General features: G+C 46.2%; 1 protein-coding gene across 44 annotated transcripts in view; it reads right to left on the minus strand.

The window, feature by feature from the left end:
* Positions 1-18,576, minus strand: part of ank3b (ankyrin 3b) — an 888,954-nt gene that overhangs the window by 106,198 nt on the left and 764,180 nt on the right. For 34 of the 44 annotated variants that reach the window (XM_038773874.1, XM_038773871.1, XM_038773899.1 and 31 more), the window contains 3 exons: positions 11,991-12,215; positions 11,344-11,442; positions 9,282-9,436 (listed from right to left, as the gene is read on the minus strand). In XM_038773874.1, the coding sequence (XP_038629802.1) occupies positions 9,282-9,436; positions 11,344-11,442; positions 11,991-12,215 (479 nt within the window). The remainder of the gene's footprint in view (positions 1-9,281; positions 9,437-11,343; positions 11,443-11,990; positions 12,216-18,576) is intronic. The other 10 variants (XM_038773891.1, XM_038773889.1, XM_038773883.1 and 7 more) reach the window with 1 other exon arrangement.

Raw genomic sequence — 18,576 nt, forward strand, 5'->3', positions numbered from 1 at the left:
ACTCTCCATTCCAGGCAACATCCTGGTAAATCTCCTTTGCACCTTTTCCAAAGCTTCCACATCCTTCCTAAAATGAGGTGACCAGAACTGCACACAGTACTCCAAATGTGGCCTGACCAAGGTTTTGTACAGCTGCATCATCACCTCATGGCTCTTAAATTCAATCCCTCTGCTAATGAACGCTAGCACACCATAGGCCTTCTTCACAGCTCTATCCACTTGAGTGGCAACTTTCAAAGAACAATGAACATAGACCCCAAGATCTCTCTGCTCCTCCACATTGCCAAGAACCCTACCATTAACCCTGTATTCCGCATTCAGATTTGTCCTTCCAAAATGGACAACCTCACACTTGTCAGGGTTAAACTCCATCTGCCACTTCTCAGCCCAGCTCTGCATTCTATCTATGTCTCTTTGAAGCCGACAACAGCCCTCCTCACTATCCACAACTCCACCAATCTTCGTATCATCTGCAAATTTACTGACCCACCCTTCAACTCCCTCATCCAAGTCGTTAATGAAAATCACAAACAGCAGAGGACCCAGAACTGATCCCTGCGGTACGCCACTGATAACTGGGCTCCAGGCTGAATATTTGCCATCCACCACAACTCTCTGTCTTCTATCGGTTAGCCAGTTTGTTATCCAACTGGCCAAATTTCCCACTATCCCATGCCTCCTTACTTTCTGCATAAGCCTACCATGGGGAACCTTATCAAATGCCTTACTAAAATCCATGTACACTACATCCACTGCTTTACCTTCATCCACATGCTTGGTCACCTCCTCAAAGAATTCAATAAGACTTGTAAGGCAAGACCTACCCCTCACAAATCCGTGCTGACTATCCCTAATCAAGCAATGCCTTTCCAGATGCTCAGAAATCCTATCCCTCAGTACCCTTTCCATTACTTTGCCTACCACCGAAGTAAGACTAACTGGCCTGTAATTCCCAGGGTTATCCCTATTCCCTTTTTTGAACAGGGGCACGACATTCGCCACTCTCCAATCCTCTGGTACCACCCCTGTTGACAGCGAGGACGAAAAGATCATTGCCAACGGCTCTGCAATTTCATTTCTTGCTTCCCAGAGAATCCTTGGATATATCCCGTCAGGCCCGGGGGACTTGTCTATCCTCAAGTTTTTCAAAACGCGCAACACATCTTCCTTCCTGACAAGTATCTCCTCAAGCTTATCAGTCTGCTTCACGCTGTCCTCTCCAACAATATGGCCCCTCTCATTTGTAAATACTGAAGAAAAATACTTGTTCAAGACCTCTCCTATCTCTTCAGACTCAATACACAATCTCCCGCTACTGTCCTTAATCGGACCTACTCTCACTCTAGTCATTCTCATATTTCTCACGTATGTGTAAAAGGCCTTGGGGTTTTCCTTGATCCTACCCGCCAAAGATTTTTCATGCCCTCTCTTAGCTCTCCTAATCCCTTTCTTCAGTTCCCTCCTGGCTATCTTGTATCCCTCCAGCGCCCTGTCTGAACCTTGTTTCTTCAGCCTTACATAAGTCTCCTTCTTCCTCTTAACAAGACATTCAACCTCTCTTGTCAACCATGGTTCCCTCACTCGACCATCTCTTCCCTGCCTGACAGGGACATACATATCAAAGACACGCAGTACCTGATCCTTGAACAAGTTCCACATTTCACTTGTGTCCTTCCCTGACAGCCTATGTTCCCAACTTCTGCACTTCAATTCTTGTCTGACAGCATTGTATTTACCCTTCCCCCAATTATAAACCTTGCCCTGTTGCTCGCACCTATCCCTCTCCATTACTAAAGTGAAAGTCACAGAATTGTGGTCACTACCTCCAAAATGCTCCCCCACTAATAATATTAATCTTTATTATTGTCACAAGTTGGCTTAGGTTAACACTGCAATGAAGTTACTGTGAAAAGCCCCTAGTCGCCACATTCCAGCGCCTGTTCGGGTACACCGAGAGAAAATTCAGAATGTCCAATTTACATAACATGACGTCTTTCGGGACTTGTGGGAGGAAACTCACGCAGACATGGGGAGAACGTGCAGAGTGACCAAAGCTGGGAATCAAACCTGGGATGCTGGCGCTGTGAAGCAACAGTGCTGACCACTGTGCTGCACGGCTTTGTCAACGGGAGGTCATGCCTGACAAATCTGTTGCAATTCTGAGGAGGTAACGAGGAAGTTAGACTAAGGCAAGTAAGGAGAGCCAGTGGATGTGATCTATTTGGATTTCCAGAAGGCCTTTGACAAGGTGCCATACAAGAGGCTGCTGAATAAGATAAGAGTCCACAGTGTTAGGGGCAAGGTCCTTGCATCGATAGAGGATTGGCTGATGGCAGAGAGTGGGGATAAAGAGGTCTTTTTTAGGATGCCACCAGTGACAGGTGGTGCTCCGCAGAGGTCGGTGCTGGGACCACAACTTTTCACAATATCAGAGGGTGCAGAAGAGATTTACCAGGATGTTGCCTGCTATGGAGGGCATTAGTTATGAGGAGTGGTTGAATAAACTCGGTTTGTTCTCACTGGAATGAAGGAGGTTGAGGGACGACCTGATAGAGGTCTACAAAATTATGAGGGGCATAGACAGAGTGGATAGTTAGAGGCTTTTCCTCAGGGGAGAGGGGTCAATTACTAGGGGGCATAGGTTTAAGGTACGAGGGGCAAGGTTTAGAGATGTACGAGGTAAGTTTTTTTACACAGAGGGTAGTGGGTGCCTGGAACCCGCTGCAAGAGGTGGTGGTGGAAGCAGGCATGATAGTGACATTTAAGGGGCATCTTGATAAATACATGAATAGGATGGGAATAGAGGGATACGGACCCAGAAAGTGTAGAAGGTTTTAGTTTAGACGGGCAGCATTGTCAGCATGGAGGGCCTATGGGCCTGTTCCTGTGCTGTACTTTCCTTTGTTTTTTGTTGTATCCATTAACGATCTGGAAGAAGGAACTGAGGGCATTGTTGCTAAGTTTGCAGTTGCTACAAAGATACATAGAGGGACAGGTAGTGTTGGGGAGGCTGCAGAAGGATTCGGACAGGCGAGGAGAGTGGGCAACAAAGTGGTGGATGGATACAATGTTTAAAAATGTGAGGTTATGCACTTTGGTAGGCAGAATAGAGGCATAGGCTATTTTCTAAATGGGAAAAGGTTTCGAAAATCTGAAGCACAATGTCCTAATTCAGGATTCTCTTAAGGTTAACACACAGGTTCAGTTAGCAGTTAGTAAGGCAAATGCAATGTTAGCATTCATTTCGAGAAGGCTAGACTACAAGAAAAGGGATATACTGCTGAGGCTGTATATGGCTTTGGTCAGACCCCATTGGATCAGTTTTGGGCCCCGCATCTAAGGAAGGATGTGCTTGCCTTGAAAGGGGTCAAAGAATGAAAGGCTTGTCATAGGAGGACTCTGGGTCTGTACTCAATGGAGTTCAGAAGGATGAGGGGGGATCTCATTGAAACTTATAGAATACTGAGAGGCCTAGATAGATTGGATGTGGAACAGATGTTTCCACTGATGGGAGAGACGAGAACCCAAGGGCACAGCCTCAGACTGAAGAGATGATCCTTTAAAATTGAGATAAGGAAGAATTTCTTCAGCCAGAGGGTGGTGAATCTGTGGAACTCATGTCCATAGAAGGCTGTGGAGGCCAAGTCAGTGAGTGTGTTTAAGACAGGGATAGATAGATAGGTTCTTGATTAATGAGGGGATCTGGGGTCCCACAGGCCGATATCCCTGTTGAATGTGGACCCCAAACCGCTGGCCAAAATTTTGTCCTCCAGGATTGAGGACTGTGTTCCAGGCGTTATTGGAGAGGATCAGACGGGGTTTGTTAAGGGTAGGCAGTTGGTGGCCAATGTAAGAAGGTTGTTAAACGTGATCATGATGCCCCTGGAAGTTGGGAGGTGGAGGTAGTGATCGCAATGGATGCAGAAAAGGCTTTTGATCGGGTAGAATGGGATTATCTGTGGGAGGTACTGAGATGATTCGGATTTGACTGGTGCTTTATTGACTGGGTCAGGTTTCTGTATGAGGCTCCCGTATAGAGCGTATGGACGAATAGGACAACACCGGACTATGTTAGACTGCACCGGGGGACGGGACAGGGATGCCCCCTCTCCCCACTGTTGTTCGCGCTAGCTACAGAGCCGTTGGCAATTGCTCTGAGAGCCTCAAGGGGTTGGTTGGGGGTTGGAGCACAGAGTCTCGCTCTATGCAGACGACCTGCTTCTGTATGTATCGGACCCAATAGAGGCGATGGAAGAAATCATGAGGATTTGTGGGGAATTTGGCCGGTTTTTGGGGTACAAGTGAAATACGGGGAAAAGTGAGATGTTTGCGGCACAGGCGAGGGGACAGGAGAGGCGATTGGGGGAGCTGCCGTTTAGATAAGTAGGGGGAAGCTATAGGTACCTAGGCATTCAAGTGGCGTGGGAATGGGACCGGCAGCATAAAAGAAATCTGGCCCGACTAGTAGACCAAATGAAGGACGATTTTCGGAAATGGGACGCGCTCTCGTTGTCATTAGCTGGGAGGTGCAGATGGTGAAGATGACGGTCCTCCCGAGATTCTTGTTCGTGTTTCTATGTCTCCTCATCTTTATTCCGCTGTCCTTTTGTAAACGGGTCAACAAAGTGATCACTGGCTTTGTTTGGGTGGGCAAGACCCTGCGGGTAAGGAAGGTAATTCTTGAGCCGAGTCGGGGAGAGGGCGGGCTGGCGCTGCCAAATTTTAGTAACTATTACTGGGCGGCGAATATAGCCATGATCAGGACGTGGGTGTTGGGGAAGTGATCGGCATGGGAGCACATGGAGGCGGCGTCATGCAAGGGCACCAGTCTGGGGCATTGGTAACTGCACCTCTGCCAGTCCCGCCGGCACAGTACTCCACCAGCCCCATGGTGGTGGCTGCCCTGAGAGTCTGGGGGCAATGGAGGAGACATATGGGATAGAGGGAGCATTGGTCTGGTCCCCAATCTGTAATAATCACCAGTTTGCCCTGGGAAGTATGGATGGGGGGTTCCGGACATGGCGGAGAGCAGAGATTGAGAGGATGGGGCATATGTTGATAGAGGGGAGCTTTCCGATTATGAGGGCGCTGGAGGAGAAGTTTGGGTTGGCGAGGGGAAACAAATTCAGGTATCTGCAGGCACAGGACTTCCTACGTAAACAGGTGTCAATCTTCCCGCTCCTACCGCTAAGGGGTATTCAGGACAGGGTAGTTTCCAGAGGGTGGGTAGGAGAAGGGAGGGTTTATGACATTTACAAGGAACTTATGAAGTCAGAGGAGACGCAGACCGGGGAGCTTAAGCGCAAGTGAGAGGAGCTGGGAGGAGAGATAGAGGATGGTCTATGGGCGGACGCATTGAGTAGAGTCAACGCGTCCGCAACATGTGCCAGGCTCAGCCTGGTACAATTCAACGTCGTTCACCGGGCTCACATGACAGTGGCCCGGATGAGCAGATTCTTTGAGGTGGAAGACAGGTGTGCAAAATGTGCGGGAGGACCAGCGAACCATGTCCACATGTTCTGGGCATATCCGAAGCTTAGGGGATTTTGGCAGGGGTTTGCAGATGTCATGTCCACGGTGTTAAAAACAAGGGTGGCACCGAGTCCAGAGGTGGTGATTTTCAGGGTGTCGGAAGACCCAGTAATCCAGCAGGAGAAAGAGGCAGACGTTCTGGCCTTTGCTTCCCTGGTAGCCCAGAGACGGACACTATTAGCTTGGAGGGACTCATGGCCCCTGAAGTCGGAGACCTGGCTATCTGACATGGCTCGCTTTCTCTGTTTGGAGAAAATTAAGTTCGTCTTGAGAGGGTCACTGTTAGGGTTCGCCGTTCATCGACTTCTTCGTGGAAAATTCATCGTCAGCAGAAGGGGGGGGGGGGTGAGTTTAGCTTAGAGTAGGGGGTTAATAAAGATGGGACCCGTAAGGGAGGGAGATGGCTTTTGCACTATGTTTATAGTTTCATGTACATTGTTTATTGTGTTGTTGTCATAATACCAAAAAATTCCTCAATACAATGTTTATTTAAAAAAAATGAGGGGATCAGGGGTTATGGGGCGAAGGTAGCAGAATGGGTATGAGAAACATATCAGCCATGATCAAATGGCAGAGCAGACTCAATGTGCCAAATGGACTAATTCTGCTCCTCTATCTTGTGGTTTCTTGATATCACGTGGAGTGAATCAAATTTGCTGAAGACTGACATCTGTGATGCTGGAGACCTCCGGAAGAGAGATGGATCATCCGGTCAGTAATTCTGGTGGAAGACTGTAGCAAATTCCTTATCTTTTTCACTGATAATGCTGGGCTCCTCCATCAATGAGGATGGGAATATTTGTGGAGCCTTCTCCTCCATAAGTTGCTTAAACATCCACCATCATTCACGACTGGACTGCAGAATTTAGATCTGATGGTTGTGGGATCGCATAGCTCTGTCTATCACTTGCAGCTTACGCTGTTTAACACGAAAGTAGTCCTATGTTGGCTAATCCACCTAACTTGCACATCTTTGAACTGTGGGAGGAAACCGGAGCACCCGGAGGAAACCCACGCAGACATGGGGGGAAAAGCGCAAACTCCACACAGACAGTCACCCGAGATGGAATTAAACCTAGGCCTTGGTGCTGTGAGGCAGCAGTGCTAACCACTGGGCCACCGTGCTGCCTCTGCTGTTGTAATTTCTGTCCTTTGATGTCAGCTGTATCTATGAAACTCTAATTGCCGCAACAGTCTCAGTTTAAGTCTATTCCTAATGATTGTGCTCTTGTGTATACACTTTATCCTATTTTGGCCTCCAGCTGTGCATCTGTCATGGGCGTTTAGTTCTTGCCACACTCTCATGGGTTTGTGTGTTCAAAGGTGCCTATTAGAAACTGTTCAGCTCTTCAATCAATCTCCTGTGGTATATGTTCCTCAGCCCAACTACTAGGTTCATTGGCTTTAGACGGTTGCCTCACTCCTTCTCTCAATTCCAATTGTGCTTGTCCTGAAAATATTCCCCAATTACCTCTGGTCTTTGCCAGCTTCAGATCCTCTGTTTTCCTGGCAAACCTTACTCCTTCAACACCTGAAGCATATCACAAAACACTCCTTTGGGTCCCTTTAGCTTTCAGGATATTTAAAATCCTACTTCATGAAAGCGAGCCAAGAACGTGGCGACAACTGTGATTCTGTCCTAGGCGGTGGCACAGTGGTATTATCACTGGACTAATAAGCTAGAGACCCAGGGTAATGCTCTGGGGTCCCAAGTTCGAATCCTACCATGGCAGATAGTGAAATTTGAATTCAATTAAAAAAATCTGGAACTAAATGTCAAATGATGACCATTAAACCATTGCCTATTGTCCGAAAAACCCATCTGGTTCACTCATGTCCTCGGGGAAGGAAATCTGCATCCTTAACCGGCCTGGCCTACATGTGACTCCAGACCCACACAGCGGTGTGATTGACTCTTACCTGCCCCCCACTGAAATAGCCTTGCCAGCCACTCAGTTCAAGGGCAATTAGGGATGGGCAACAAATGCTGGCCCAGTCAGAGACATCCAATTCCTAAAGAACAAAGAAAATACAGTGAATCATCCTCAAGTTTGAAAACTCTCTGTGTTCCTGTGTGTGCCATTTTCACCTGTTTAAAATACCCAGGTTAACAGTTTTTGTTGAAATCACACACACATGCAGATTTAATAGAAGTGTCAACCCGTGTGATAAAACCCGCTCCCAGATCAGTCGAACCACACAGTAGGATCAAAGGAGGATAAAGACAACGATATACATGGATTGGGATCTGTAATATGCATTCTACTGTGGTGATATCCCGCTGCTTGAGTCACTAATTTGCTTATAAGTGGGTGTTTCTTAGAGGAGCCCACCTCTGTTCTGAGAGGAAAAAAAGATGATTAACTTCTATAACCTGAACCAGAGTCAATTCAGAAGCTATAGATTTCAGAATGGGTTATAAACCATATTTTAAAGGTCACAAGATCTATCCAGTGTCAGCCTGACCTAGTTGGTAACACTCACTTCAGAGTCAGAAGGTACGTAGGACCATAGGAATTTACAGAAGAGGCCATTTGGCCAATCATGCCGGTGCTGCATCTATGCTAGAGTATTACCATTGTCTTCTATCATCCTCTGGTTTATCTATTTATCAACTCTTCTTTCAAAAGTCGCAAATTTTTTAGAGAAAAGCGTTCCATGCTCAAATAAAACTCTGAAAACAATACATTTCCCTTAACATTTCCCATATAGTCATAGCCATAGTCATTGAACCTGTGCCAGATCTCAAAAAGAGCTATCTGAGGTTCAGGGGAAAGATGGTGACATAGTGGCAGTGTCACTGGACTAATAATCCAGAGGCCCAGGATAATGCTGTAGGGACATGAATCACACATTCATGGGGGAAGTTGGTGAAATTTAAATTCAATTGATAAATCTGGAATACGAAGCTAGTCACAGCAGTGGTAACGATCAAACTAACATTGATTGTTGTAAAAACCCATCTGGTTCACAAATGTCCTTTAGGGAAGAAAACCTTCTGTCCTTACCTGGTCTGGCCTACATATGACTCCAGCCACACAACAATATGGTTGCCTCTTAGCTGTCCTCAGTTCCAAGACAATTTAGGACAGGTGGACAGGACAACAATGTTCATATCCCGTGAAAGTATAAAAGGAAAAAAAAAAATGTCCATGGAGAGATAAATGTCACTCAGGACACTGGGTGAACTCTCCTCTTCTTCAAATAGCGCCACAGGATCTTCTATGTTCATGTGAGAGGACAGACAGGGCCTTTGTTCCACATTTCAACCTCTGACAGTGCAGCACTCACTCACTATTGTGCAGAAGCGACAACTGATGTTATCTGGAGTGTGGTATGAATGTTCCACCTTCAGACTCGGAGGCAAGTGTGTAACCACTTGGCCATAGGGTTGGCATGGGGCTGAGGGTAATTTTCAAAGGGGGGGGGGGTTAATGTTGCTGGTTACAATCAAACAGACCTGTTATTACTACCAGTGACGATCCTTTTGTGTCACTGCAATTCAGGTACAGATAGAGATACAGAGCAGACTGTTTCTTTTTAGTCAGATTTTCATTCAGTGAAATTTGTCATAGTTATCTTTGTGAAACCGTACAAAATAATAACTGAGAAAGTGCAAAGACCTTCAGGCATTTGTTCAACAGGCATGAGGCAATAAAGGTAAGTTTGTCCTCGAATAGGCTTAAGAAAAAGGATATCTTGGCTTTGTCTGGTAGTAATTAAATGACCTGCCAAAAGTGAACGCTCACCTTCATCCATGCCATTTAATATCTCATTGAGATCCTGTTCTTTACAGTCATACTGATGTTCCTTCCAGACTTCCCCATTTTCACTTCGCAGTATGATAAGCTCCCTTTCCTTGTCTCGCATTGACCCAAAATGTGGTATCTCCACAATCACTGGGCTAGAAAGAAAAGAGACTTTTATGTATTATCTTTATTCGGCAGGCCAGTGCAACTTTTGGCTAATCGCAGCAAATTCCATCTCAGAATCCGATTAATTTTTTTGAAAATATGCTTTACATTTTAACTCCTTCCCACAATCTCTCCCCAGCCCACCCTCCGCAATAAATAAAGTAAATTTGGTCATTTTTGAGAATTGAGATATGATTCCTGAAAACCAACCAAAGCTCATTCATCTCAGGTGTCTGTTTTTGCCTCCAGGAATTCTGAGTGAACGGACGTTATTCCCTCCGTGCATTCCATATTTTAAGTAGCTTTGAGAGATGTTTCAGATTTTATTTAAGCTATGAAGGTTTCCCAACCAGCACTCAAAGTTAAATTAAATTAAATAGTTAAATTCAAAAATTGTAAAGCACCATGGTGTTACACTTACAACCCCTCATGAGCAGCACTGAGACAGTTTATTTTTCCATATCCTCGACAGGCCGCATTGCTCATTTAAAGATAAAATGTACAAAACCATCGCCAATGAAGTAAGGAGAAAGTCGCTGGAGGGTGAACCATTGCGTTGACTATGCAACTTACGTGCTTCCATGGTTTTAATTTATTAGCTGCCCAAAGGAAGTCAAGCATGTGAGTGAAACATTGCAACAATTTTCAAGTGGGTTTCTACAGAGGCTTTACTGCATCAAAAGTTAATTGAGCACGGACATTTTCAGACCTAAACAATTGACATAAAATGCAAGTCCCTCATTTGCTATGACCCACTCCAGACCTTCCCCCACCCCATTTTGGCCAGAATATTGCGAATGAAGAAATGGTACCTTACATTTCTAACATTCTACTTCATAATATTCAACATTGGACATACACAGAAAATCATTTTTGCAAATGTGTGGAAAAGCGTGTGAGGTTATTGAAGGATGCAAAGGAAATTCAACATTCAGTGGCGTCCCACCTTGGAAATAGAGCCTCATTCGGCACCGAACCTCTTACACTGTCCCGTCAAAATCACTTTGGCAGATTGGTCATGTCCTGTGTGTGGTGCAAGACATCCAGAATGAAAATATGGATATAGAGAATGTACCAAACCTTTGGGGTGCATCAAAATCATTGGGGTATCTCATTGCGTGAAGTGTTTCGGACCTACACTTTACAAGGCAGTAACGTTTAAGGAAGCCTCAAGTTTTTTCTGTTTTTGAGTCAATATCAATTTTCAGATGTTTGAGAGATCCTGACATTTTGAGTGGATCCATCTTAAGTACCAATTTCATTGTTATCTTTAAGTATGTGTAAAGCAGGTAACCCGAATGCAGTATGTAGGCCTGTTGCATTGCTTGACAAAATGTACCAATGCTTATTCAGCACATTTGGCTGAAACAAATTAAAATGGGGGCTATTTTCACTGACACGTCGGAAAGAATTTGTTCCGAGATTTGGAAAATGATCAATTTTCTGCCATCAGCTGACTTAACGTCTCATGATCTCCGCATGCCTTTCCAACCTAAAGTTGCCCTATTTACGGTAGACGAAAGAGACAATTTACTTTTCCTCTTCACTGATACCTTCTCTATACCAATATTGAATGTGAAGAGCTATCACGTTATACTGAATGCATTCGATGTGGCTGAAAGAGAGTTCAACAAGTACAGAAGTAAAGCAGTTATGAAGGCAGAATGCTTGCAGTGAATTGTAAAACATGCCTGTAAGCGCCAAGCTTAAAACAACAGAGCTTCGATATATCAAGCCACTATGATTTTCTTTCAGTGACAGAACTGAAAGCTTTTTTTTTCAAAAAAAAATGTAACAGAAAGAAAACATGGGGAATGACTAAAATAAATACCAAAGAAAGGTTAAAAAAAATTAAAATCTGCTGTGACAGTTTGTATCTTTTTAATAAACATCCTACCCAATAAAATTTGTTCCTCGAGGCCCCAGCTGCAGGATTCGGCTAACCAAGCTCTCACCCTCGTTGAGAGGGGGAGGGTTGGTAGGAAGGTGAAGTTTACTGAAAAAACATCCATGCAGCAGTAAAGGGAAACAAAAAGTGGAGAAAAAAAACAATGAAGAAACTGTCATTCCCAACAGTATCCAGAATTTGAATGGAGCATTTGCAAAACTTACACTAACAGAATGAGCAAAAAAATTTTATCAAGTACTGTGGAGTATTTTAGGGCCACATCACAGTGGATCGTTTGGAGAGGAATCTTCGAGTTGGACGTTTGCAAATGATCAAACAAAGATGTCCAATTTTACTTTCAGTCGGTAGAATATTATGGTTTTCTTATTTGGCCATCATTAAGCTTTTTATGAATATCCTGCTCTAAGTCGCTGATTTGAAAGGAAAAAAAAAAAGATACACAATATTCAAAACCTCCATACATTTACGAAGAAACTGCAGACTTGTGTGTTCATCGGATTTTAACCTTTTCCTCAGGTTAAAACTAAAAGCTCTCATTCAAGGATTTTGCGGCCGGTAGTGTCAATCCATAAAAAAGGAAAGAAAAGGAAGGTAAGCCTTGTGCGGTGGTCAGAAAGAGCAAAGCAGCGACTTACCCCAAGAACTGGGCACCTGATGGTCCAACCTCAACCAGCCTACTGGCCAACCCTTCCCCTTCTACCATAGGTGGCGGGCTGGCGAGTTTGTGCCTCTTCACCAAGCGGCACGTGATGCGCGTGGGAGCGGTGCACTTGCGGGGCGGGATGACGATGCGCATTCCATTGTGGCGGCTGCCGCGCATCGAGCCGCCACGGGCATCCACCATGAAGCTGACCAGAAAACTGGAGGGCAAGAGGAAAATGAAATACAAAAGTGACGAGCGAGTTCCACCACATTAATAGGTAAACAGGTATAGATAAAGGAACTTCTGGCAATATCTGGGGAGGATCAGTTATCAGACATGGAATATTACAATCAAATTGTCCAGTCATACAATTGCAACCTCACTGTGTACATCACATTGCGCTAAATGCACAAATGACAGCAACAAAATCCATTCATCCGCACAAATACTTGGAAGGGAAACATTTGCAGGCCTTCGTGAAAAGAGCAGGGAAGTGGGTCAAATTGGATAGCTCCTTTAAAAGAGCCAGCACAACCATGATGGGCCAAATGGCCTCCTTATGTCTCCTGACAAGACAATAATTATTTTTTAATATTATAAATTTAGTGCACCCAATTCTTTTGTTTTCCGATTAAGGGGCAATTTAGTGTGACGAATCCACCTAACCTGCAGATCTTTGGATTGTGAGGGTGAGGCCACTGCAGGCAGGGGAAGAACGTGCAAACTCCAAACAGACAGTGACCCGGGGTCAGGATTCAACCCGGATCCTCGGCGGTGTGAGGCAGCAGAGCTAACCACTGCGCCATCGTGTCGCCCTTATCATACAATAATTCTGACATTACCAACAAAAAAAATTGTTTATTACAGCAGTGTGCAGAAAATTGACACTCAGCAAAGAGCGATTCAAGGGAACTGGCCAAAGCTGAATAATTGGCTTTGAGAAATTTATTAAAAGAGTAGCGAGGACTAGATCAGCAGAAGGGCTGAGGGAGGAATTTCAAGAGAGATTCATACACCGCTATCATTTCTTTTTATTTGCCCGAACGTAATGTCAGTGAACACAGCTTATTATTAATCAGGCAGTTAAAATACAGTTTCCCTCTATACATTGAACAAGTTCATCACCTATGGACGCTCCATTAGTTTTTCCTAGCTGCAGGACTCCAATTAAATGTTCAAAATAAAGGATTAGAGGAACTAAAGAAGGAGTCACAAGAATGTTGTAGACGAGGGAACTGGCTGAAGAGCAGAGTGATATATCAGAAACTATTCTCAAACATCCCTGTTGCTGAACATCGAGGTTGTTCCAAAAGCAGTTTGCCCTGTTAAATTCAGATTACTTTGGTGGTCATCTGGGATTAGGTCCAGCTAATCATTGGGTTTTAGCTGAAGCACGCGGCCAGGGTATGTACAAAGTTCAAGTCAGCTATTAGGGAAATCTCTGCTGGTATGCAGATGGTCTGAATGGGTCGAGCACATTGGTTACAGGGCCACTAGCTGTCAGGATGCTCACTGGGGAGGTGAGATCTCTAGAATGGAAATAGTTTCTTAAACTGAAGACTGAAGTTTACTCTGCCCTCCACGGTGACAGAAATCGCTGGCACAAAATCTAGGCCCTACAAAGGCAGCATATTTTAAGATGAATGTGGCTTTGAATTGCGATGGGGAAAAAAAACAGCCTCGAGTGAAATCTGTAATCTCTTGAGTCATGCAAGAGTTTGACAAACCTCTCTACTTTCCTAAAATAACTTCTTATTCTGCATCAAATTCTGTTCATTGTTTGCCCTTTTGGTTGCATTGTATTCTCCTTTTACGTAACTTACATTAACAAGGTTCACATTAAGTTAGCTACCATACACCACTGAAAAATCCGTCCCCAGCAAAAGGGTTTGAAGGTACGCTAAGCCATTATTTATGCATATCTGTTCCAAATAGGGAAAAGAGATAGGTCGGGCTGTCTGTTATTGCTTCCTCATAAGTGAGTGATGGATACAGTAAGGATCACAGGTTTATGTGCGTCACCACAGGGGCCAGCTCCCACTGTGGGACTCATTGGGAAACTCTAGCAAAGAGCACGCAAAGGCATGATGGGCCAAATGGCCTCCTGTGCTGTATCATTTTATAATTCAATAAAATCCGCATCAAGATTTTTTATTTATTTGAGATAGATGAGCTCTGGAACCATCTTCCACCCATTCCTCCAGCTATTGTACACCAATGTTGCAAACTTCATAATAAACTATAAACCAAACCAACTTTCCTTTTAAAAAAAAAATTAAAGTGCCCAATTCTTTTTTTTTCCCAATTAAGGGACAATTTAACGTGGCCAATTCACTTACCCTGCACATCTTTGGGTTGTGGGGGTGAGACCCAAGCAGATACGGGGAGAAACCAACTTTCCTACATGGTAGATTGGCACGGTGGCACAGTAGTTAGCACTGCTGTCTCACAGCACTAGGGACCCGGGTTCAATTCCGGCCTTGGAATTGACTGTGTGGAGTTTGCACTTCCTCTTCGTGTCTGCATGGGTTTCCTCCGGGTGCTCCGGTTTCCTCCCACAGTCCAAAGTTGTGCAGGTTAGGTGGGTTGTCCATGCCAAATTGTCCCTTAGTGTCCAAAGGTTTAGGTGGGGTTACTGGGTTACAGGAGATCGGGTGGAGGTGTGGGCTTAAATAGGGTGCCCTTTCCAAGTACCATGCAGACTCGATGGGCCGAATGGCCTCCTTCTGCACTGTAAATTCTATAATCTATTACATTACCAACACTTCAAAAGCACTTCATCGGCTGTAAAGCGCTTTGGGATAACTCGTGGTCGTGTAAGATAGCATTTAACTACAAGTTTTTCTTCTTTTCACACCCACGCACAACTATGGTGACTGCCATCCATTGCTCTAAGTGCAACTTGATACACAACAGAACATTTGGAACGTGAATTGGTCACGCCCTGCCCATTATGCTGGAAGACTGGTTTGAAAGGGAAGGTGGTTCAGTGCGAGCGCACTCTCTGCTGAATTGCAAAATCATCTTTGCTCCATTTTGTTAACCTTGGACCATAAGCAGATTGCAATCAACACTACACCTTATGAATTGGTGTGCTACCTTCATCAGAATGTCCTGAAGCAGGAAATTACATTTGTCAACTATTGTTATCTGACCAATAAAATCAATGACTTGTGAAGGACGTTGGTAAACTGTAAGGAGCTCCAACTGTAAGCTCCCGCTTCTTTATACACTCAGTTATTTTTAAAACTTGCGTATTTCCCATTTTCTTCCGCCTTGGAAGCACTGGCAGCCATTCCCCTTCTTGCCCAAGCAATCAGTCTTCATCTGGTTATCTATTTTTTTTTAAAGGATATTTTATTCCAAATTTTCAACAAAATAACACAATCCTAATATCCAATCAAAGTATACAGTTTGTACATTTTCCCCTTTTAATTCCCCCCCCCCCCCCGCACCAAACAGTTCCTCAAATATAGCCATGAACGGCCTCCACCCTACCTCGAACCCCTCCTCTGACCCCTTGAGGGAAATTTGATTTTCTCCAACCTGAGAAATTCCTACACATCCCACAGCTATGCCGCAGCCCCCCCCCCCCCCCCCCCCCCCACCCCGTGGCGGAGCCGACCTCCAGCTCAAAAGTATCCGTCGCTGGTCAATCAGAGAGACGAAGGTCACAACATCAGCCCCCTTCCTCTCCAGCTACTCCAGCACCGCCCAACACCCCAAAGATCGGCACCATAGGGTCCTGTTTCACCTCATCCCCTACATTCCTCCCGAGGGTCCCGAACACCGTCTCCCAATAGCTCTCCAACCCCTCCCACCCCCAGAACATATGACCCTGATTTGCCAGCCTCCTCCCACAGTTCTCACATCTGTCTGCTCCAGGTTTGGGAATGTCAACCCCCTTCCCACCTCTGCCTCTTCACCCTCCGCAGAAAAGGGAACCTTGGCAGCAGTTTCATCTTCACCCCATGCACCCTTCCCGCCAATGTCAGATGCAGCCTTTCGCACCTTTTAAGGTCCCCCTTGATCACCTCCACCAACCCCGTCAGGTTCCACCTATGTATTGTGGCCCACTCATGCGTTCCGAAATAGCTCGTGTGTCACCTTAAATGGCAGAGCCCCCAGGTTCGGCCCTACCCCGCAGCATTCACCGGAAACACCTCACTTTTCCTGACATTCAATTTACAACCTGAAAAACCCCAAACCTCTCCAGTAAGCCCAGGATTCTGCCCATGCTTTCTAACAAGTCCGACACGAACAACAATAGGTCATCGGCATACGACACCCGGTGCTCCCCTCGCTACCTCCCCCGTCGGGGGTCATAATTACATTCAACAACCTCCTACTATTACTAGAGAGCTGCCTCCCCTTCACAAAGCCCGGTTGGTTCTCCACAACCACCTCCGGTACTCACACCCCCCCCCATTCATGTCTGTGCTCAGCAGCGAGATGGGCCTATAGGATCCGCACTCCAATGGATCCTTCCCTTTTCTCGGGATCAGCAGAAGCCGGCACAGCCGGCACCTCCCCCTTTTCCACCACTTCAATAAACATGCTTAAAAGGTTGCGGGGGTGGGAGGACCACATCTCTGTCGCAAACTGCTTGTAAAATTCCACCGGGAAGCCATCTGTCCCCGGTACCCTACCCGACTGCATCATGCTAATACACCCCATTACCTCCTCTTGCCCCAATGTTTCCTCCAGCACCTACCTCTTCCCCTCCACCAGCTCCGGGAAGTCCAGCCCATCTAAACACTGACCATATCAGCCTCGTTCTCCTCTGGCTCGGCCCTATACAGCCCCTCATCCTGTCCGGATGCAACACCACATCCCAACCCCCCCTCGCCGGAAGATTTCCCTTGCTGCTACCTGTCGCCGCAGCTGGTGGGCCAGCATGTGGTTCACCTTCTGCCCATACTCACACCCCCTCCTGGCCAAGCTGACCCACCAGCCTATCCATCGTCAACCGGTGAAACTGCAATTTCTTTCTTTCCGCCAACAATTCCTTCATGGGACCACAGAATATCTCCAATCCACCTCCACAACTCGTCTAACAGTCGCCAATGCTCCTCCGCCCTCATCCTGTCCTTAACAGCCTTGAACAAAATAATTTCCCCCCCAAACCACTGCCTTCAGGGCCTCCCAAAACGTGGCTGCCGATACGTCCCCATTCCGATTGAGCTCAACATAATTCTTAATCGCCAACGTCACCTTCCCACAGAACTCCTTGTAAGCCCCAAATCCAACCGCCACCCCAGCTTCTACGCCAGAGCCGAACAAAGTCGCAAGGCTAGAAAGCGTGAAGCATGCTCCGAAATCACTATTCTCGCATACGCTGCACCTTCCACACCCATCTACCCAGCTCACCGCAAAAAAGTAAATCCTGGAATAAACCCCATGCACTTGCGAGAAGGAGGAATACTCCCTCTCTCCCATGTGCTGAAACCTCCACGGATCCACCATCCTCTCCATAGCCCCTCACACCTCTCGCGTCATTCTCAACCTCCCTATCGACGCAGGGCTCGACCTATCCACCCTCAGCTCTAATAGACAGTTGAAATCCACTCCCCATAATCAACTGGTGAGAGTCCCAGTCCGGGATCGCCCACAATAGCCTCTCCACATAGCCGGCATCATCCCAATTGGGTAAATACACATTCGCCAACACCATCGGAGTCCCCACTAGCACCCCACTCACTATCACAAACATCCACTCTCGATTCCTGCACTTCCCTGGCCCCTGTAAACCCCATTTTCTTGCTCAACAGTATGGCGATACCCCTCAACTTCGAATCAAACCCCAAGTGGAACTCTTGCTCCACCCACCCCTTCCTCAACCACTTCTGATCTTTCACCCGGAGTTGCGTCTCCAGTAAGAAAATCATCTCTGCTCTCAAACTCTTCAAGTCAGCGAACAGCCGAGGCTGTTTAACCAGCCCATTTAGTTCTCGGACATTCCATGTCATGATTCTCACTGGAGGCTTCTGCCTCCCCTAGAGTCCGCCATCATCACCTGAGGCTCCGTTCCCCCACCCCCACTCTGAATCAGGCCCACCCAAGATGGCCCCCCGCCCATGACCAAACGCATCCTCCACAACTGCCACGTCGCCTCCCACCCCACAGGCTAATCACTGCAGCTACCCCCCACACTTCATTTCCGTTCACTACCATTCCTTGTTAGGGTGGCGCCTCCCATCCAAAGGCCCTTGAAAAAAATCACCATCCCCCTCACCCCCTGCACCTTCTCTCCAATCCTCATCCACAGCCCTACCCCGCACCCAAGCCAAATGAGAAACACCATCCCAACATGGCCCCCCTACAGAGCACTCTCGAACCTCCCCACCCCTACCCACATTAACCCATGCACTGCATAGAGCGTTACCAACCGAGTGCATTCAAGCAACTGGGATTAAGTGATCAACTGTATGTAGGGCCTGAGCTGTAAGGAGGGGTACATCCTACATTCCTCAAGGGACAAATGGGAGAAAATTGGTGATGCTTGTGCTCATGTTTCTCAGGCCTCCCTGAAATCTGATTTAGAAGATGAGGAGTGGAGCGGGGTAAATGTGGTTCCA

This window comes from Scyliorhinus canicula, chromosome 16 (genome assembly GCF_902713615.1).
Source record: "Scyliorhinus canicula chromosome 16, sScyCan1.1, whole genome shotgun sequence".
NCBI lineage: Eukaryota > Metazoa > Chordata > Chondrichthyes > Carcharhiniformes > Scyliorhinidae > Scyliorhinus > Scyliorhinus canicula.